Source organism: Anabrus simplex, chromosome 8, assembly GCF_040414725.1.
Source record: "Anabrus simplex isolate iqAnaSimp1 chromosome 8, ASM4041472v1, whole genome shotgun sequence".
In the NCBI taxonomy this organism is placed as follows: domain Eukaryota; kingdom Metazoa; phylum Arthropoda; class Insecta; order Orthoptera; family Tettigoniidae; genus Anabrus; species Anabrus simplex.
In genome coordinates, this window is record NC_090272.1 from 115,468,667 (window position 1) to 115,487,762 (window position 19,096).

General features: G+C 41.8%; 1 protein-coding gene across 1 annotated transcript in view; it reads left to right on the top strand.

The window, feature by feature from the left end:
- Positions 1–19,096, top strand: part of LOC136879328 (tachykinin-like peptides receptor 86C) — a 1,256,628-nt gene that overhangs the window by 71,386 nt on the left and 1,166,146 nt on the right. Inside the window, exon 2 of the mRNA XM_068229069.1 lies at positions 14,775–15,114. Coding sequence (XP_068085170.1) covers positions 14,775–15,114 — 340 coding nt within the window. The remainder of the gene's footprint in view (positions 1–14,774; positions 15,115–19,096) is intronic.

The window sequence follows — 19,096 nt, forward strand, 5'->3', positions numbered from 1 at the left end:
TTGGCACTGTCACTTCTGCAGCTTCCCGATAAACTGAACTATATACTACTCTGAAGGTTAATACCAGTCTCCGGTGCAGCTTGTGGCTGCATATGTAGGTTCATAAAGGGCAGTGGCGTATTATTTCACAGGCATTTTCCTTGAAATTCATTTCCGTGCGTATAAAATAATACTTTCCGTGACACTTATTGTCATGTGAATTGGCCTACTTGGGCTGACTTCGCGACTGATTCCCTTGTCGGCGTTAATGAGAATCTTTGGATCTTAACTTTGAAGACTGAAATTAATGTTTTAGGAAATATAAGGGATGGCATTTTCCTTTCACTGAATGGCCATGTGCATGATACCGAGCGAGTGGCTACAGGCTTTAGGTCACGTAGCTGTCAGCTTGCATTAAGAGATAGTTGGTTTGAACCCCACTGTCTGCAGCCCTGAAGATGGTTTCGAAATTTTACACCAGGGAAATGCTGGGGCTGTACCTTAATTAAGGCCAAAGTATTTTTTTCCCCACTCCTAGCCGTTTCCTGTCAAATAGTCGCCGTAAGACCTATCTGTGTCGGTGTGACATAAAGCAAATTGGTACAAAAAAGAAAGAAAATGCCGTAAGAAAAGATGTGCATGATAGTCTGGAATTGTGCTCCATTTTTCACTTTTTGAGTGTATTTAGGATACAGTATTAACAGCTATTGAATATATTTTCTGTACATACAGTTTTTTTACTCTCCCTTCGTGCAATACGTGTAGCAGTCCACATTCATACCTTACCAGATTTGACAATTTAGAGACTAGATGTGCAACACCGTGTGAACATCTGAGTCCTTTACTTTCGTCAATATTATTATTCCTTTAAATGTCACATAGGACTATATACAAACATAATAAATTATTGGCCGACCGAGTTGGCTGTGCGGTTAGGGCCATGCAACTGTAAACTTGCTTTAGGGAAATAGTGGGTTCAAACCACACTTTCTGCAGCTCCGAAGATGGTTTTCCATGGTTTCCCATTTTCACACCAGGCAAATGCTGGGGCTGTAACTTAATTAAGCCCACGGGTGATTCCTTCCCACTCCTAGTCCTTTCCTATCCTATCATCGCCATAAGGCCTATCTGTGTCGGTGCGATGTAAAGCAAATTGTAAAAAAAAGAAAAACAATGTATTTTTTTCAGTTTTCTTCAATCATAACCGAGCTCGATAGCTGTAGTCGCTTAAGTGCGGTCAGTATCCAGTATTCGGGAGATAGTGGGCTCGAATCCCACTGTCGGCAGCCCTGAAGATGGTTTTCCGTGGTTTTCCATTTTCACACCAGGCAAATGCTGGGGTTGTACCTTAAATAAGGCCACGGCCGCTTCCTTCTCACTTCCAGCCCTATCCCGTCCCATCGTCGCCATAAGACCTATCTGTGTCGGTGCGACGTAAAACAAATAGCAAAAAAAGAAAAAAATCTTCAATCATAATTTACTACTCTCCCTTTCCATTAACGGGAATCATTTTACAAGTTAAAATCTTAAAGCAAATCATACATTTCCGGAAAAGCTAAATAAAAACTCCATAATAGACTGAAACCACAACCGAGTGTCATAGTTCCACATGTAATCACGTTTAGGAAACATCCACAATAATAATAATGATAATGATAATGATAACGATAATGATGATGTTGGCCTTACATCCCACTAAGTACTTCCACGGTTTCCGGAGACGCTGAGGTGTCGGAATATTTTCCCCCCGGGAGTCCTTTCATGTGCCGGTAAATCTATCTACAAGATGCTGACATATTTGAGCACCTTCAAGTACCACCGGACTGAGTCAGGCTCTAACCTGCCAACTTGGGCTCAGAAAGGTAGGGTCTAAGCCGGCGATGATGATAATTTATCTACTTTACCCCAAAATCTCGCCAACGTTTTAGGCCTAAAAACTCGCTGTCCGCTTCGTACGAGAGAGGACATTTTCGGTCGTGGGGCAGAATTATACCTAATTCCTGGTCATTGCAACTAATATAGCGAAATATACGTGCCCTCCTTCTAAACGTATGTTGTTAGAAGACTTAATATGAATAGTAAATTGATTTTGTGTTTCTTAACTGCACCTGAACACCGTCCTCTTTTATCGCACATTTAGGCCTGTATTCATGCTTTTTGGAAGAGAATCATCTCAAGTATACTGTAGTATCTGAGAATATTTACATGTAAGAATTTTAAACCTTATCTATATCCACACAGTTTTAAAAGTCCCCAGTTTACATTGATGAGTACAGCGGAGTGAGCTTTTGGCCAAACAGCTGCGATTTCAACATGCTCCGCTCGTTACAGTGATTCTCTCGTAGACGGTGGCGCCAGTGCTACCTCTAGTGTTTCATTTACTAACTTTATGGTCATGTCACTACAACAGAGAGGAAAATAGAATGCAGTCCACATATCGATATTCCATCAAACTATTTCTTCGTAGACGGGGGAGGTAATCCTTGCTTACTCGCCCCTGTCTTATACGGATGGTTTCGTTGTTTACTAGCTAGCTTGCCTTCATTTTGCTGACCGGGGTTACATTTTGTTATTTCATGCGATATTTATGCTACTGGAACCTCCCTCCGTAATTCTTCTTCCTTTCGGTCTACTTGACTGTTCCACGATTCGAGAGTGGGAGGATTCTGGTCATTATTTACAGACCTATCCATATCAGATGAAGATAAAGTACTTTCCTTCTCACAGCTTCTGGCCTTGTCAAGGGTTGAATGTTTCTCCTACTGAGATGGTATTGGAGTCTGAACTGTCATTTGAATCTAAAGCAAGTTGGGCCCCTGCAGGTGCATTAGCCATATTCTATGAACTGACAGTTAACACTAGTTTGTTTACTACGTCCATGTGTTCTTCTGCCTTACTCGCTTCGGCAGGTGCACCGACAGGTTCTGCTAGTCAAGCTGAGAGGCTTGATTACAGCTACTATCTGTGTTACTGCCTGCTTCCCTATCATACTCGGACTGAGTAACAACAGGAGACTACTGTGCTGTTTGTTTACTAATCGAGTTGATCTCCGTTTCGCTGGTATCGGATACTCCCATGTTGTTACTAACAGGGGCATATATAGCGCGCCTCTAATATACGCTGCTAGCGTAATGGAGAGTCGGGACGAAAATAGTTCGAGGAATTGCATGCTAAGCAAGTCTTAATTTGTCCATCGTATATACATTATCTGCGAACAGAAGCTTTCGATGAAAAAACGCAAGTGCGCGAATGCCATTTTTAACCCTTAAAGGGATATTGAGCCGACCAGTCTGCTTGCCCACGGTATCCCCTTCCTGTCATGAGAGGTGACTAAAAGGGGCGACCAAGGGGTGATTGTATTAGAACCATTAAAGTACTTTTCATTAGTACCATCACGCGGGGAACACCATGGGTTGCCTGTACTTGCGAGTAGTACCACTATATTAGGTACGAAATAGGTTTGTGATTAGTAGCAGCAGAGAGTAGGTCACTGTGGGTTTCCACTGCCCGTGTGTTGTACCCTTGTGAGCAACACCACTGGTCTGGGTGTTGCCTGTGATTAGTACCACTATATGAACAACACCGTGGGTCTGCGTTGAATGTGCTTAGCACCCACTAAATGAGGAACACCACGGGAATACCGGCGCCCGTGATTAGTACACCTAGGTGAGGAACATCATCGGTTTGCGTTGCCTATGCGTGGCGCCATTATGTGAGAAACACCATAGGTCTGCGTTACCTGTACGACGTCCAATACTTGGGAGTAGTACCATCATGTGTGGAACATCGTGAGTCTACGCTACTCTTGATTAGTACCCCAACAAGACAAATACCATGGTTCTCCTTTACTAGCGATAAGTACCATTATGCGGGGCCGTTGACCTGTATTTTGGACCCCTTTAGACAACAAGCATCCTCGATTCAGGATTGAGCTTTAGAAGTGGTCTCTTGGTCAGTAATACTATTTGTTATGGTAGCTTTTGGGTAGGATCCACTGATTGTTTTAAATTCATATCCATCCATTCATTCTCCATGCCTTTTTTTATTTTGGTCAGTGGATGATTTAAAACTTTTAATTTGTCATTTCGTTTCGTACCATCAGGGGCCGATGACCTAGACGTTAGGCCCTTCAAAACAACAAGCATCATCATCACCATTGCCTAAGATCAATAACCTTCACATATTGATGGAATCAGTTGGCACTTCTGGGGGTATATTTAACACTCGCACTGTTTTCAGTATCGTATTTGCTGCAGTTTTGAGGTTGTCTAGTCGGATATTCTCCATCTGGTGTTGTGTCAGCTTCAAGAAAGTCAGTATCCAGTTGTGAACTTCCCACGCTGTCGGCCTGTTTCCTCTCTCAAAAAGACATTTCAAGGTGTTTTGCTGTATAATTTTGTTGCCATAATTGCATGGATGAAAACAATAACGGTATAAGTAGCATTTTAATCATTTAGAGATAAAGGCATTTAAATATCTTAACACTCATATAAAGCATGCTATTTGTAGTTATACTACGCATCACTAGAGCGCAGAATATTACCGCTATTACTTGTACTGTATCTCTTTGCTGGCGAAAGGATACATGCTCCCAGAGTTACATCCTGCACTTTACACATTTTTTTAAAAATCACTTATAACGTTAATAGTTTTCATCCATTTAATTCACAGATTGTTTTACGTGAGTTGTCGCACATTAGTAAAAAAGCATTAGGGCACAGTCAATAAGAAATCTACACACAGCACCACTTGACTAGAATTCTATATTTATTAAACTCGAGAGGCTATCCGGAGTGAACCGTCTTGTAGCGCGTCCCAGGGCGAACTAGTTTTCTGACTCTAAGGTACATCATCAATGTTAAAACTATTTACAACATTTAAGTCCACATGAGTGAGTCGTTGAAAGAAATTAAAGATGAGTTAAAATGGAGCACAGTTGAGATCAACTGTAAGATAAAGAAAAAGAAAGAACAAATGTAAATGTGTGAATATAATACATAATTATAAATCTTACAGTGTTATTATATAAGGTGTGATATATCACAGGAAAGGCTGGCTGTTCCTATATTAAGGGAGTTGGTCGAGTATTGAACAGACGTCCAGCTTTAAGTGCGGAGTGAGCTGGAGGCGCGTTACATTACGTCACCTCAAAGTTGTGAATAATATGTTACTAGCACTGTTTCATTTACAATTTTATTGGGTTCCTTTATCTGTGCCAATAATATCTCTGTTTTCGTGGGTTCTTAACTCAAATCTGTAATTAGTGTTGAAATTTAATTTGATATCCTTTTCGATCCTTAGAAAGTTGTGATTATTATTATAAATGTGTTCTGAAAAAGCTGAGTAATGCCTTGAAATATTCTTTGTATCTTTGATTTCGTTCGTTCGTAATCTGTTACCCTCCAGGGTCGGTTTTCCCTCGTACTCGGCGAGGGATCCCACCTCTACCGCCTCAAGAGCAGTGTCCTGGAGCTTCAGAATCTGGGTCGGGGATACAACTGGGGAGGATGGCCAGTACCTCGCCCAGGCGGCCTCACCTCCTATGCTGAACAGGGGCCTTATGGGGGATGGGGTGTTTGGAAAGGATAGACAAGGAAGAGAAGGAAGCGGCCGTAGCCTTAAGTTAGGTACCATCCCGGCATTTGCCTGGATGAGAAGTGCGAAACCACGGAAAACCACTTCTAGGATGGCTGAGGAGGGAGTCGAGCCCCCCTCTACTCAGTTGACCTCCCGAGGCTGAGTGGAACCCGTTCCAGCCCTCGTACCACTTTTCAAATTTCGTGGCTTCTGGGGGTGGCAGCTAATCACACTAACCACTACACCACAGAGACGGACATCTTTGATTTAAGGTTCGTAATATAATAATTTCGTGTGGCTATTTTTAGCCAAGTGCAGCCCTTGTAAGGCAGACCCTCCGATGAGGGTGGGCGGCATCTGCCATGTATAGGTAACTGCGTGTTGTTTTGGTGGAGGATAGTGTTATATGTGGTGTGTGAGTTGCAGGGATGTTGGGGACAGCACAAACACCCAGTCCCCGGGCCACTGGAATGAACCAAGGAAGGTTAAAATCTCCGACCCGGCCGGGAATCGAACCCGGGACCCTCTGAGCCGAAGGCCAGTACGCTGACCATTCAGCCAACGAGTCGGACAGGTTCGTAATAAAGTGTGTTGATACGACTATTGTGATTAATAATAATAAATACTGTCATCAGCATTCTTGTTAATATAGCTTTGATATTTTAAAATGATTACAACGCGTTCCTTTACTCATCCTTACAGTCACGAATAATTCTTCTACTGCTTTTACCACACCCTGGTCGGGACACAGGTGCGAACTATGTCATACATAAGGTTGTGACCCTGTTTTCCTGCTCGATGCCCTCCCTGGCGCCCAGATTATATTTAAAGGGATATATTCGCTATTGCGTTGTTCTGTAGTGGTTGGTGGTGTGGTCTGTTTTGTATGATGGCAATAACACCGAATCCCTGATTCATCGAACCCGTAAAGCTATGAACCGAAGACCTTGACGCTGACTATTCAGCGAAGGAGACGAACACAGCTAGGGATAACACATTATTCAGAACAGTGGTGAGTGTATTGTTACGTGTAATAATTTCTTTTAAATGAGAAGATGGTAACAGTAACACATTTTGTTACGTTTTGATAAGTATTGAACAAATTCTCCTATGATACTATACAGGAATAAGACAGAGAAGTTGAACGGTTTGATTACTAACCAGGCTGACGTCTAAAAATCAGTTGAAACTAAAAATGATTCTGATAATTTTCCGAAATCAATACCGGGAAACCTATCTGACATAGTCCGTTAGTGAAAGAAATTCGCCATTGGTTAGAATATATGAACAGTTTAATAAAATAGCCTTGAGTGTTAATAATGTTGATTTTCCAATGCTAATTTGCGAATTTCTGTCTCACATTAGTTTACAAATATCTGATTTGTGAAGTTGCTCTATTGTTAGTATTAAGTTGTCGTTAATAAATATTCCCAATACGTGGATCGAGTCATAAGTCATGGCAACTATTTCTTTCCTCGCGAACAGGAGACAACACGGAAAATTTAAGATATGCATTTGGAAACGTACGGTATGTACTTGCATATGATGCCACTAGATGGTGTATATTAACAACTGTGTGGGTCTAAGCACGACCCCAAGTTCAGTGTGTGAGTGAGAGCGTCACAAAATTGAAGTCAACAAGAAGGAGCAACGATCATATATTAAAATAGCAGTTCTCCGCGGCAGAAATACACGCCAATGTCATGCAGAGCTGCGGGAAGCATTAGGTGGACAACGATTTGCTAACAAAAAGGACATCGTAACAGCATTTCGGAGAGAGGTGTCACACGTTAGCAATTCACATGCAGCGAGTGGTATTCAGTGCCTGCCCCACCGCTGGCAACGCACAGTGGAAACCTTGGGTGATTATTTCGAAGGTCTGTAACCAGTGGGGACCTGTCCTTTATACGTAGTCTTGTATATTTGCTGCCTATAGCATAATGAAACAATGTTTACCAGTGGCCTGTGTTCTGTCACTTTCCTACGAGAATCTCCTGAAGTCAGAATTTGTCTTCAGGCACTATGCATAAGTACATGAACTATATTTCCATATGAATATCTTAGATTTTCCGTGTTGTCTCCTGTTCGCGAGAAAAAAGTAGTTGCCATGACTTACGACTCGACCCTCGTATATTGCTATATACTGTACATCACTTCATTGTAAATTATGTCTTAAGAATAGAGTATCTCCTGCTACCAAAGTTCTTTTTCACTCAGAATATTAATTAATGCACTTATTATAGTTTAAAAATGAATTGGAGTTGTACACGAAAATGCTTTGTTAGCGAGACAGACAATTTCGTTTGTCTTGTTCTGTTGCCTTTTCTTTTTTCTTCAAACTTTCTAACCTGTTTAACCGTTTTGTTCTTAAATGCTCCATGTATGTACTACGTACTGCCTTTTGTAATTGGAGGCAACCTCTGTGAAACGCAATGTATAATAAATAAATAAATAAATAAATAAATAAATAAATAAATAAATAAATAAATAAATAAATAAATAAATAAATAAATTGAAATTCATTTAAACTGGTTTTACTTTTACGGCAGATATTATTTATTGCACCGGGCGAGTTGGCAGTGCGGTTAGAGGCGCGCGGCTGTGAGCTTGCATCCGGGAGATAGTGGGTTCGAATCGCACTGTCGGCAGCCCTGAAGATGGATTTCCGTGGTTTCCCATTTTTTACACCAGGCAAATGCTGGGGCTGCACCTTAATTAAGGCCACGGCCTCGTCCTTCCAACTCCCAGGGCTTTCCTATCCCATCGTCGGCAAAAGACCTATCTGTGTCCATGCGACGTAAAGACGCTAGCAAAATTATTTATTACGAAATGTCTGACTGGTCACCTAGGGACACGGTTGGTGCTACTTTGGTAGTCCGAGCATAATTATCTTTCAATACATTTCACAATTTAGAAAATGTTCTACACCACGTAAATTCTACCATAATTGTCCTAAAACCAAACCAAACACATGGCGCAACAGCCGCGAAGGGCCATGGCGTACGAAGCGACCGATGCTTAGCCCAAAGGCCTGCAGATTATGAGGTGTCTTGTGGTCAGCACGATGAATCATCTTGGCCGTTATTTCTGGTTTCCAGGATCGGAGCCGCCATATCACCGTCAGACAGCTCCTCAATTGTAACCACGTAGGCTGAGTGGACCTCGAACCAGCCCTCAGATCCGGGTAAAAATGCTTTTTATGGCCGGGAATCACACCGGGGGCCTCCGGGTAAGACAGAGGCGCGCTAAAGCTACACCGTGGGGCCGGCATAATTGTTGGAAGTTCACCATAATCACTGTTATGTTGTTATAGTGTGTGATGCACACTGGGTTGGATTTCACATTCAGAACGACTTTATATATGAATAAAATTAAGTCATTTTCATATTTTTGACCAACATTACTTTATCCCCAAGGATTATAGGGCGATATTTGCGGTACCATCATCTCTGGCGTAGAAATAAGCATTCTAATGAGCCTATACGAGCAATCGAAATTGCTATTTAGACGGTTAGATAGTCGAAGATTAGTCACTTTTTCACAAGCTATACTTATATTCTCAATGTCACTGGCATTTGTTAGCCTATCTACTTGCGAACAAAGCTGGACCAGAATATTTTAAATCAGTTGTCGCCTTCACTCGCTACAGTGATCCAAATTGCACAGAGTGAGCGTAATCGAGTTTTCAGAACACGATGCCTCACGGGGACAGGTTGCATCACTGCGTTAAATTTATTATTGTGACATTCAGCTGAAGCTTGAGTTACCAGCGATATTAAAATATCGAACGCATCGCTTGTGATAGACAGGCTGATTATTGTAACACCAACTTACTGTGCATGCTGCAGAGTGAAACGTTGTCACATCAAAATAAAAGTTCTTAATTTCCTGAAGAAGGCCGAGCAGGAGTGTTCCAAATTACCATTCAAAAGCAAAACAGCATAACTTAAGCACGCACACGTAAGCGTTGCTTGAATAAGTTGGAAATATTTCTTCCAATGTTCTAAAGTAATTGAAATTATGTTGTTCAAAACAAAACGTGTGTATACAGAGTGTATGTAAACATTTTTCCCAGACGTCGGGGATGATTTCTGGGATCAGGACAAGAACAAACGTACATTTTTAAAATTAAAATTTGCTTTACGTCACACAGACACAGGTAGGTTTTGTGGTGACAATGGGAAAGGGAAAGGTTAGGAGTGGGAAAGAAGCTGCCGTGGCCTTAATTAAGGTACAGCCCCAACATATGCCTGGTGTGGAAATTTGGAAAATACAGAAAACCATCTTCAGGGCTGCCGACTCTGGGGTTCGAACCACAAATTTCCCTCTGAACATATGTCCTACAATGCATTCTTGCTGAGTTGCATGGGGCAAAGTTACACGTACATCGGCCACACCACAGGATATACGCAAGGTGTGTGAAGCCACTCTAGGAAACCTAGGTCCTATCGAACAGCTCCACAAGCATTATTATTTTGCTACTCTAGATCTTTGACATCATGATCTGGAGTAACGTACACTACACATTTTATGTGTCCGAACGTATAAAGGTTCAGTGGATTAAGGTCAGGAGACCGGGCAGGCCAATGCATTGGACTCGAACCCGACCCACCGTCGTGGGAAGTCATCCCAAAACGGGCATACATACAAACTGAAGTACACTGGAGCCTCATCATGCATGACACAGATGGCATGGTGAACTGCTAGGGGTACATGTTGCAGTAGTACCAGCAGTGTGTCCCTCAAGGAGGTCAGATTCGCTAGTCCATTCTGCCATCGGGGTAGCATGTATGGGTCGATCAGTTGATCGAGGGTAATGCTACATCACATGTTACGTACAAAGGTGTAAATAATTAGCTACAACAGTAGCATGGGGAATATCAACTGCCCACGTGTGCGTACTTATGCAAATTTATCATGCCACCTCTTCTAAATGTGACCTCTGTTATTATAAAGACGGACGACAAAATTTGCAGTATGTTCAATAATACCTCAGTACCAATGCATTGTAGGACATACCATCGATGCGCCTGCGAAAATCACTATGTGAAATATTTCAGCTTAGAACTCTGGCCGGAAAGGTTCTGCTGTCTAATGTTACGCGAGTTATGCCACAGAATTCTCGCTCTTGATATGGTATGTGCTGCGGGTCAGTATTTCTAACACAACATTATCACATACCGGTTTTTCCAGGCGCGGCGACATGTTCATCGGGAGATTTTTCCTTGTTTTGATCCCAGAACTCAACACCCGACGTTTGGTACAAAAACACCCCGTAGATACACAAATTAAACCAAATGTGAAATAAATATCTATAACAGAAATAATGTATTGGCCTTGTAGAGTGTGTTTTGAACTTTTAATTTTAAAACGGCGTGAACTAGTTTCACCTGTCGGCAGCCCTGAAGATGGTTTTCCGTGGATTCCAATTTTCACACCAGGCAAATGCCGGGTCTGTACCTTAATTAAGGCCACGGCCGATTCCTTCCAATTCCTAGGCCTTCCCTACCCCATCGTCGCCATAAGACATATCTGTGTCGGTGCGTCGTAAAGCAAATAGCAAAGAAAAAAAAATGTTTCACCTGTTTACTTTATTATGTTACACTATGCATTAGATTGGTAATAATCATTTATCGTTGTGCTGTTCGCATCCATGGCTAAATGGTTAATGTGCTGGCCTTTGGTCACAGGGGTTCCGGTTTCTATTCCCGGCAGGGAAGGGAATTTTAACCATCATTGGTTAATTTCGCTGGCACGGGGGCTGGGTGTAAGTGTCGCCTTCATCATCATTTCGTCCTCATCACTAAGCGCAGGTCGCCTACGGGTGTCAAATAAAAACACCTGCACCTGGCGAGCCGAACATATCCTCGGACACTCCCGGCACTAAAAGCCATACGCAATTTCATTGTCATCGTTGTGTTATTTCCTTAAAATTGACTACTACGAATTATACACGTAGCGAACCGAACGGGTAGTGTCAATTGTATATAAAACTGTACATTTTTGTTGCAACCAAAAATGTAGAAAAGTATAATTCCAACAGGTTTTATATCTCCTGATTCGTTCTCATGTTTAGCTCGACCATTCATGTCTACTGTGTACGTAACGTGGCTGAGTACAATAATGAAGCAAGTGAGGCAGAGAAAAATATGAAGTGCCGTGAAATGCCGTACAAAAGGTGAGTTCAGTTGGCAACGTAATTGACTGCTAAAAGAGCGTAAACAATTCCACATACGCTGGATTTGGGGCAGTGGAACACTTGATCATGAATACGCATCTTTTTCAGGAAATTGCTGGACGGATGCATTTTGATCGATTTGTATAAAGTGAATTAATTTTCATAAAAAAGAAACGTTCTGCAATACTATTTAAGGTGCAAGGTCTGAATATTGACAATTCCTACATGACTTTCAATATCTGCATACTATTGACGTTTTCAGAGTCTAATGAATAAAATGTTGATAACGAGTCCGACGCTTGGAAAACAAACAAAGCCCCTGCCTTCGAAAATGCTCAACAGCCTATGTCGGTCAAATATTCCGACATAATAAAGAGAAACTGATACAACCGATAATGAAAGACAAGGTAGAGGGGAAACGTGGACGTAGTCGGAGATTATCCTGTGTGGAATCTCCGACAGTGACTCTATATCTGCAACACGAAAGCCCAAAGCTGGAATATAATAGTTAATGAAAGTTGTCAGCCTTCTGTGGAAAGGAGGATGAGGAGGAGGAGTAGGAGAAGAAGAAGGAGGAGAATAAGAAGAATAAAATCACATATTCCACGCCAAATAGATATACAGAATAGAACAAAAGTGGAAAAATGAACACTAGTTGGAACATAAACCGAAACCTTACGGTTACACGTCGGATTCTCGACTGATTGAGCTACGGTGGCCTAAGTCATATTTGTTCCATTGGAAAGGATCTGAGCTACAGGTCACTAGAACATTAAAGTATTCAAGGTTTCTTCAGCCGTAAACTAACCAGCGTTTCACACCTGTGTGACAGGGAGCTCATAAGTAGTAAAGGCCCACCTCTCGAATAGTGTACTGCCAGCGTTTTTATTCAATTATTTTGGTCGTATGACAATATAGGGGTTGTTTCTAAAATACATATCGTATTTTGAGGTGGTTTGCTTCTAGGAGGTAACTTAAGACATAGGGATAGTGTGTTCCCAGTGAGGCATTGCATGCTGCATGATGTAAATGTTGTCAGTTTGCTACCAGGCAGAGAAGATGTCCACTAGACCACAGACTGTTTTACATATAAGGGCACGTCATGTTTTTTATCGTGGAACTCACGTACCTGCCTCTAGGTATTTGTAAGTGGACATGGGCTTCTTGTATATCAATGCCTTTGTATGTACTCATACATAAACATCGAGTTGCAAGGGACTGGGTGACAATGTTGGCCAATGAACCGGCCCCTCATGAGCGTTCAAAGCGTATGGAACCTCTCGTAAAAAATTGTTTGTTCATCGTAACTGAAATGAGCAGATGCCTTAGCCTGCTGGAATTACGAGGGTAGATCAAATTTAAACTTTACTTTGTGCTCTGAGCGCGTGATGTTGAAGAGAGTGAACGGCGACTTCGTCTAGGTATGGGTGGGGATGCCAAGAATGTGGATGATGGGTGGTTGGCCTTCGCTGACCCATACGTTAGTTATGTTCACGATGTCTCAGCAGGACTGCGCAAAACACTAGTATAAAGTTTGCGGAGATCGAAAGCACATTTAAGTGATCAAACACTTTCAACGCCTCGTTTGTTTGCTTGGCATAAGGAGTTCAAGACAGGTCGCGAACGGGTTGAAAATGTTAGCCATGATTGTCCTCCCCGGACAAACATTGCGGAGGAAGACATTAAAGCCATTTGTGATCTGATTGAAGGCAACCAACGTTTTACGGTTTCCCCAATTGCTTCTTAATCGGATTAACATATAGCAGCTAGGCTATCGTAAATTGTGCTCCTGGTGGCTCCCTCGACGCTTGACTGAAGAACGGAAGTTGAAGCGTCTGCAGGTTAGTGAAAGGCACTCCGCAAGATTTGCAGATGAATGGGTGTATTTTAAAAAAATCCCATCGTCACTTGTGATGAAGCATTGGTACACCACTACACGCCCACGTCAAAGAAGCCAGCAACGAGTGGCGAAGAAAGGGCAAAGCAACTCCAGTGAAAGCCAAGACTCGACTGTCAGGTGGAAGGTGCTTTCAACTGTGTTTCCTTTACTGGCGTTGCGTATTTTATGTTGATTATTTACACGGGCGTCGCATCATCAATGCAACATATTCCTGTGACCTCTTGAGTGAGGTTATACTTGCTTTTCGCCGCAAACGACGCGACCAACCAATAGGAGTAGTTATTCTCCTTCACGTCAATGTCCTCCCCCATACTACAGCCCTAATTCACCAAAAACTAAAAGAAATAGGATGGACCCATGTCTTTCAATCGCTCAAAGCAAACGGTTTGAGGACGACGCAGCCGTGGAAGACTTCGTGGGCAAATAGCTCGTGACACGACCCCACCCCTATTTACGATGAGGGCATCAAGAATCTCCTAACGTACTGGGATGAGTGCATTTATAAAGCAGGCGATTACGTAGAAAAATGAAGTATATACTGTAACTTTAATTCAGAAGTTCAAAAATACGTCTCGTTTAAGTTTGGTCCCCCTTCGTACATTTGTCTCCTGATATCCAGTGGGATACCTCAAGAAACCCTATTATTATTATTATTCAAGAATATCCTTTGCTCCTAAAAGAGCCTCCGTGGCTCAGACGGCAGTGCGTAGGCCTCTCACCGCTGGATACCGTGGTTCAAATCCCGGTCACTCCATGTGTGATTTTTGCTGGACAAAGCGGAGGCGGGACAGGTTTTTATCCGGGTACTCCGGTTTTCCCTGTCATCTTTCATTCCAGCAACACTCTCCATTATCATTTCATAGCATTTATCAGTCATTAATATATCACCTTGGAAGTGGCGACCCCATTGTAAAAATAGCCTATATCTGGTTCATTCATTACATCCCTGACCCGGTCAAAGACTGGAAAACAGGTTGTAGGTTTTCATTTTCATCCTTTGCTTCTAAAAGGCTCAGTATTTGTACACACATTATATATTGTTTCTTTAGACCACTATTTCATCATTTCAATGCAAAATTTTTAAAACTCTGCCATGCATTAGCCATTTGGTAAATACATTGCTGCTTTTCTATCTTCCAGATGCTTGGCTCCGAAGACATGGCGTTAGTGGATGATACCAGTGTCACCCCCGATCCCGAGAGCTTGCTACACGCAGTCTTGAACGCTACCGTAAGCTATATCATGGAGTGTCCGCAGTCTCTACGCCCGTTGAACAGCTCTCCGTCTTGGCTGAACGGTTCGGATTTATGTTCCACCGATCCTCCCTGGAGCACCGCTTCACCTCCCGGCAGACGGCGACACAGCAGCCAGACACATCACGTGATGTCCTGGTGGCAGCAACTTGCCTGGACATTACTATTTGCCCTTTTGCTGGTGGTCGCAATTGGGGGAAATGCTATCGTCATGTGGATCGTTCTTGGTGAGTGTCAATAAAAAATATATTGCAATTATTGTTGCTAACTAAGTTAATTAATGCAGTTTGTCTCCACAATTTTTGCACCAAACACAAATTATTTTATCAAATGACAGTTCACTGGCGCAAAGTCCATTTTTTCGGTACTGATAATGCGTTTTGATGCATAAAATGCTGTGATTCGTTGACGCATTTGAAATCCAATTTAGTCGTGTCCAGATATTATAATATGGATGTGGTTGAGAATCCTCACTGGTGTGCTTTCTGAACGACACACGGAAATCTATCTCAAAACGCAGTGTCGAGCTATAGGGATCAGAATGTTGGTTTTCACCTTCCGCGAGGTGTTGACCGTCAATCTCAGAATTTTATGTTGTGTCGGTGATAGAATCAAACACATCATGACCGACGAGGCCATACGAGTGGAGGAATCTCTCCTGCATTTTTCATAAACTAGTATGACACCCTTTCACCGCCTGACGGTGTCACTTCAATTTGGAATTATGGCTCAACACTCGTCCTTGCTGACCCACACAGAGCGCCCAGCGTACCTCAGTGCAGAATATCAATATTTGAAATGGATTGTCATCTGCTGGTCATAGAGCACACCAATGTCGTCTCTCTACCACATCTATTTTGAGTTTATCGTCGCTTGCACCTGTCATTATATTGCTGTTAGTCTGAAAACGAGATCCGAAGTACCCATCTCCTCATTTTCTTGGACAGTACCATCATTCGAATTGGTCTCCCTGAAATCAATCTCCTTAATGCCGAAATGAAGGATATGTTGGATTAAACTATCGTTCTAAGATTTTAATTCATGTTATAGATCAGTAGAATGCCGTCAGGATACAGGAGTTCGCATCAAAACACTTCATTCTGTAAAAGAAGTGTTACAGCATTAATATGGTACCAGGTATTACGGTCTAGTAATACGTTACTTATGATAAATAATAAGGAGTGATTTGATATGCTGTAATAGATTTCAACGTTTATAATGACATAAATTCCCAGTACACCCACGTAAGATAATTTGCACAGCTAAAAAGGTAGGTGGTCAATTTGAATTTCTATCATATATGGATATCATTATAAGGAACAGTAGTGCAAAATTAGGAGAGATTCTAGGTGATATTTCCTTCACGATACCACTCCAGATATAACGGCTGGTTCATATTACTACTACTAACCGCTTGAATATTTTAAAAGTAAATTTACTACCCTAAGCCTTATCAAGCGAGAAGCTGTAATTGCTTCCCTTCATTTATCATACATTTCTGGCATCTGCTTGTGAAATTAACAATATTATCTTCTAAAATTCCCTTTGAGGAACGGAAGAAATTAAGTCATAGATATTTTTCAATTTATGTAAAGTGTGTGGATTTGTCTTGTACACAGTTTCCGCCTACCACCAGCGATAAAAGTCGCAGATTGTAAAATCGGGGTGTTATTGACTTTATCGTCGAATGTTTCATGAATTGCATACAAACTACGAAAAGTAACCCTATGATTGTTGAAAACTTTCAGTGACGGGACGGCAGAAATAGGAAGAGAAATTATAATAGAATCGCATTTACTTGCGTGTCCCATGCGTAGCTACACTCATACGTCAAATACTTGAGGAAAACCTCAGTCCACAAAACTACCCTGTGACAGAAAAGAGAAATCCAGGGACGAACACAGGGTTGTAATTGCTAAAGATAAATGACATGTCTCGTAGAGTCCCTTTCTGCACCCCCCCCCCCCCCACAAGTTAACTGATGTGGAAACCACATAGTGAAAATCTTGCATATCTGCAAGTACAATCGTAACATTCGGAACATTGAAGATTCAGTAATAGCCATATCTTTTTCTTATTCTACCGCTTTTCCAACACCTGTAGGGTCACGGGTGCAAACGGTGCCGTACATGTATATTTAGCCCTGTTTTACGGCTGGATGCCCTTCCTGACGCGAACCCTGTATGGAGGGATGTAATCACCATTGCGTGTGTCTGTGGTGGTTGGTAGTATAGTGTGTTGCCTAAATACGAAGAGTAACCTGTTAGAACTATTACAAACACCCAGTCCCCGAGCCAAAATAATGAATCAGATTCTATTAAAATCCTGCCCCGGCTGGGATTCGAACCCAGGACTCCCTGACTCGACGGCTTCAATGCTGACCATTCAGCCAAGGAGTCGGACGTTCAGAAGAAAGCCATATGTGTGTGGATAAACCCTGCGCAGTCCAACGCCTGTCATTCAGTAAGAAACTGTTCGGTAAGTGCCACTGACAGTGGTAACTGTTGGTGGTGGTTATTGTTTTACGAGGTAATACAACCTGTCAACCGTCCCCTATTAACACAAATCAGGGACGAATAATGGAAGGGGTCCGACACGTGGAAAAATGAACATATTGACTGAAGAAATGCAAGGGCCACGAATGGGATGAAAGTGAAAGACTCTGTAAATCTAGAATGCTCTAATACCGTTGAAAGTCGATTTCGATAACAAGAGTTGAGCTAGGGAGGTTGGCTAGTTACATGAAAGTGAGGAGCCTGGCACAAATAAGTGAAAGCAATGCCAGCATTCAGCTAAGGGTCCCATGGTCACCAACCCACGCTCACAACTAAAGAGCCCCTTGGGCCCAGTGACAACTCAAACGGAACGTGCACTGTACGGCAGTCAACAGTTGCTACGCGTCCACGACTGAAGTCAAAAACATTATCAACCAACTCTTCTGTTAGCTCTGCATGACACTGGCGTGAATTTCTGCCTCGGAAAACTGCCCTTTTCACGTATAACCACATTACAAAAACATTTAAAAAAACGGTAATTTTCCACATATAGCATTCAATGAACTTCTTCTAAATTTTGAAATAGAAAGCTTGGAAGTGAGCAGACAAAAATGACGACATGAAGTATCTATACAAAATTGTAAATTCTATCATTGATCACCCTAACTTTTTATGCCTCTTAAAATTTCACGTGCCCCGCTTTAATGCAAGGAAAAATTTAACATTTCAGAATTAAAACAGAACAATCGCTCACATAAACTCTCCACTATACAGGCTATTCAATGTCTACAACAATGCAGCTCAGAAAAATGATTTTTTTTTAGAGTTCTGTGTACCTCTAGACCTGTTTTTACAACAATTCACCATCTCCGTGAAACTCTCTAAAAAGACTTTTAATCCTGATTTGAATCAAAAATTGTATTTTAAACATTCTACATTAAGCCCTATCCTATAAATGTAATTACAAGTTTTAAACTAGAAGAAAATAATAGTTTAGATATTAAAATAGTTTTTTATTGTACTCTTTCTTGTAAGGAATTAATTAGATTAGTATATATATAATTTCGTGTGGCTATTTCTAGCCGAGTGCAGCCCTTGTAAGGCAGACCCTCCAGTGAGGGTGGGCGGCATCTGCCATGTGTAGGTAACTGCGTGTTATTGTGGTGGAGGATAGTGTTATGTGTGGTGTGTGAGTTGCAGGGATGTTGGGGACAGTACAAACACCCAGCCCCCGGGCCACTGGAATTAACCGATTAAGGTTAAAACCCCCGACCCGGCCGGGAATCGAACCCGGGACCCTCTGAACCGAAGGCCTGTACGCTGACCATTCAGCCAACGAGTCGGACAATTAGATTAGTTATGACATTGTTTCTTTCTCATTGTAAGTATAATATTAGAATAGTTCAGAAATCAGGTTATGATATTCATTTAAAACATTGAAGAATACATACATGTAAAACATTGCCTCTGTAATTGGGTTTAGAAATCCTGTAGTGCGCAATAAATAAATACAAAAATAAATAAATAAATAAAATAACTACTTTACTTACATTCATATAGGAGCATGGCTGGTAGCACACACACCTTGTCGTGCGCTGTTAGCAAGACATCAGTGCGCAAAAAGGTCAACTGTTAGTGGTATTCAGAACAGTGTGACAGAGGTTTTTAAATAAATAAAATAAAAATGTATAATACAATAATTGTGAGGTCCTAA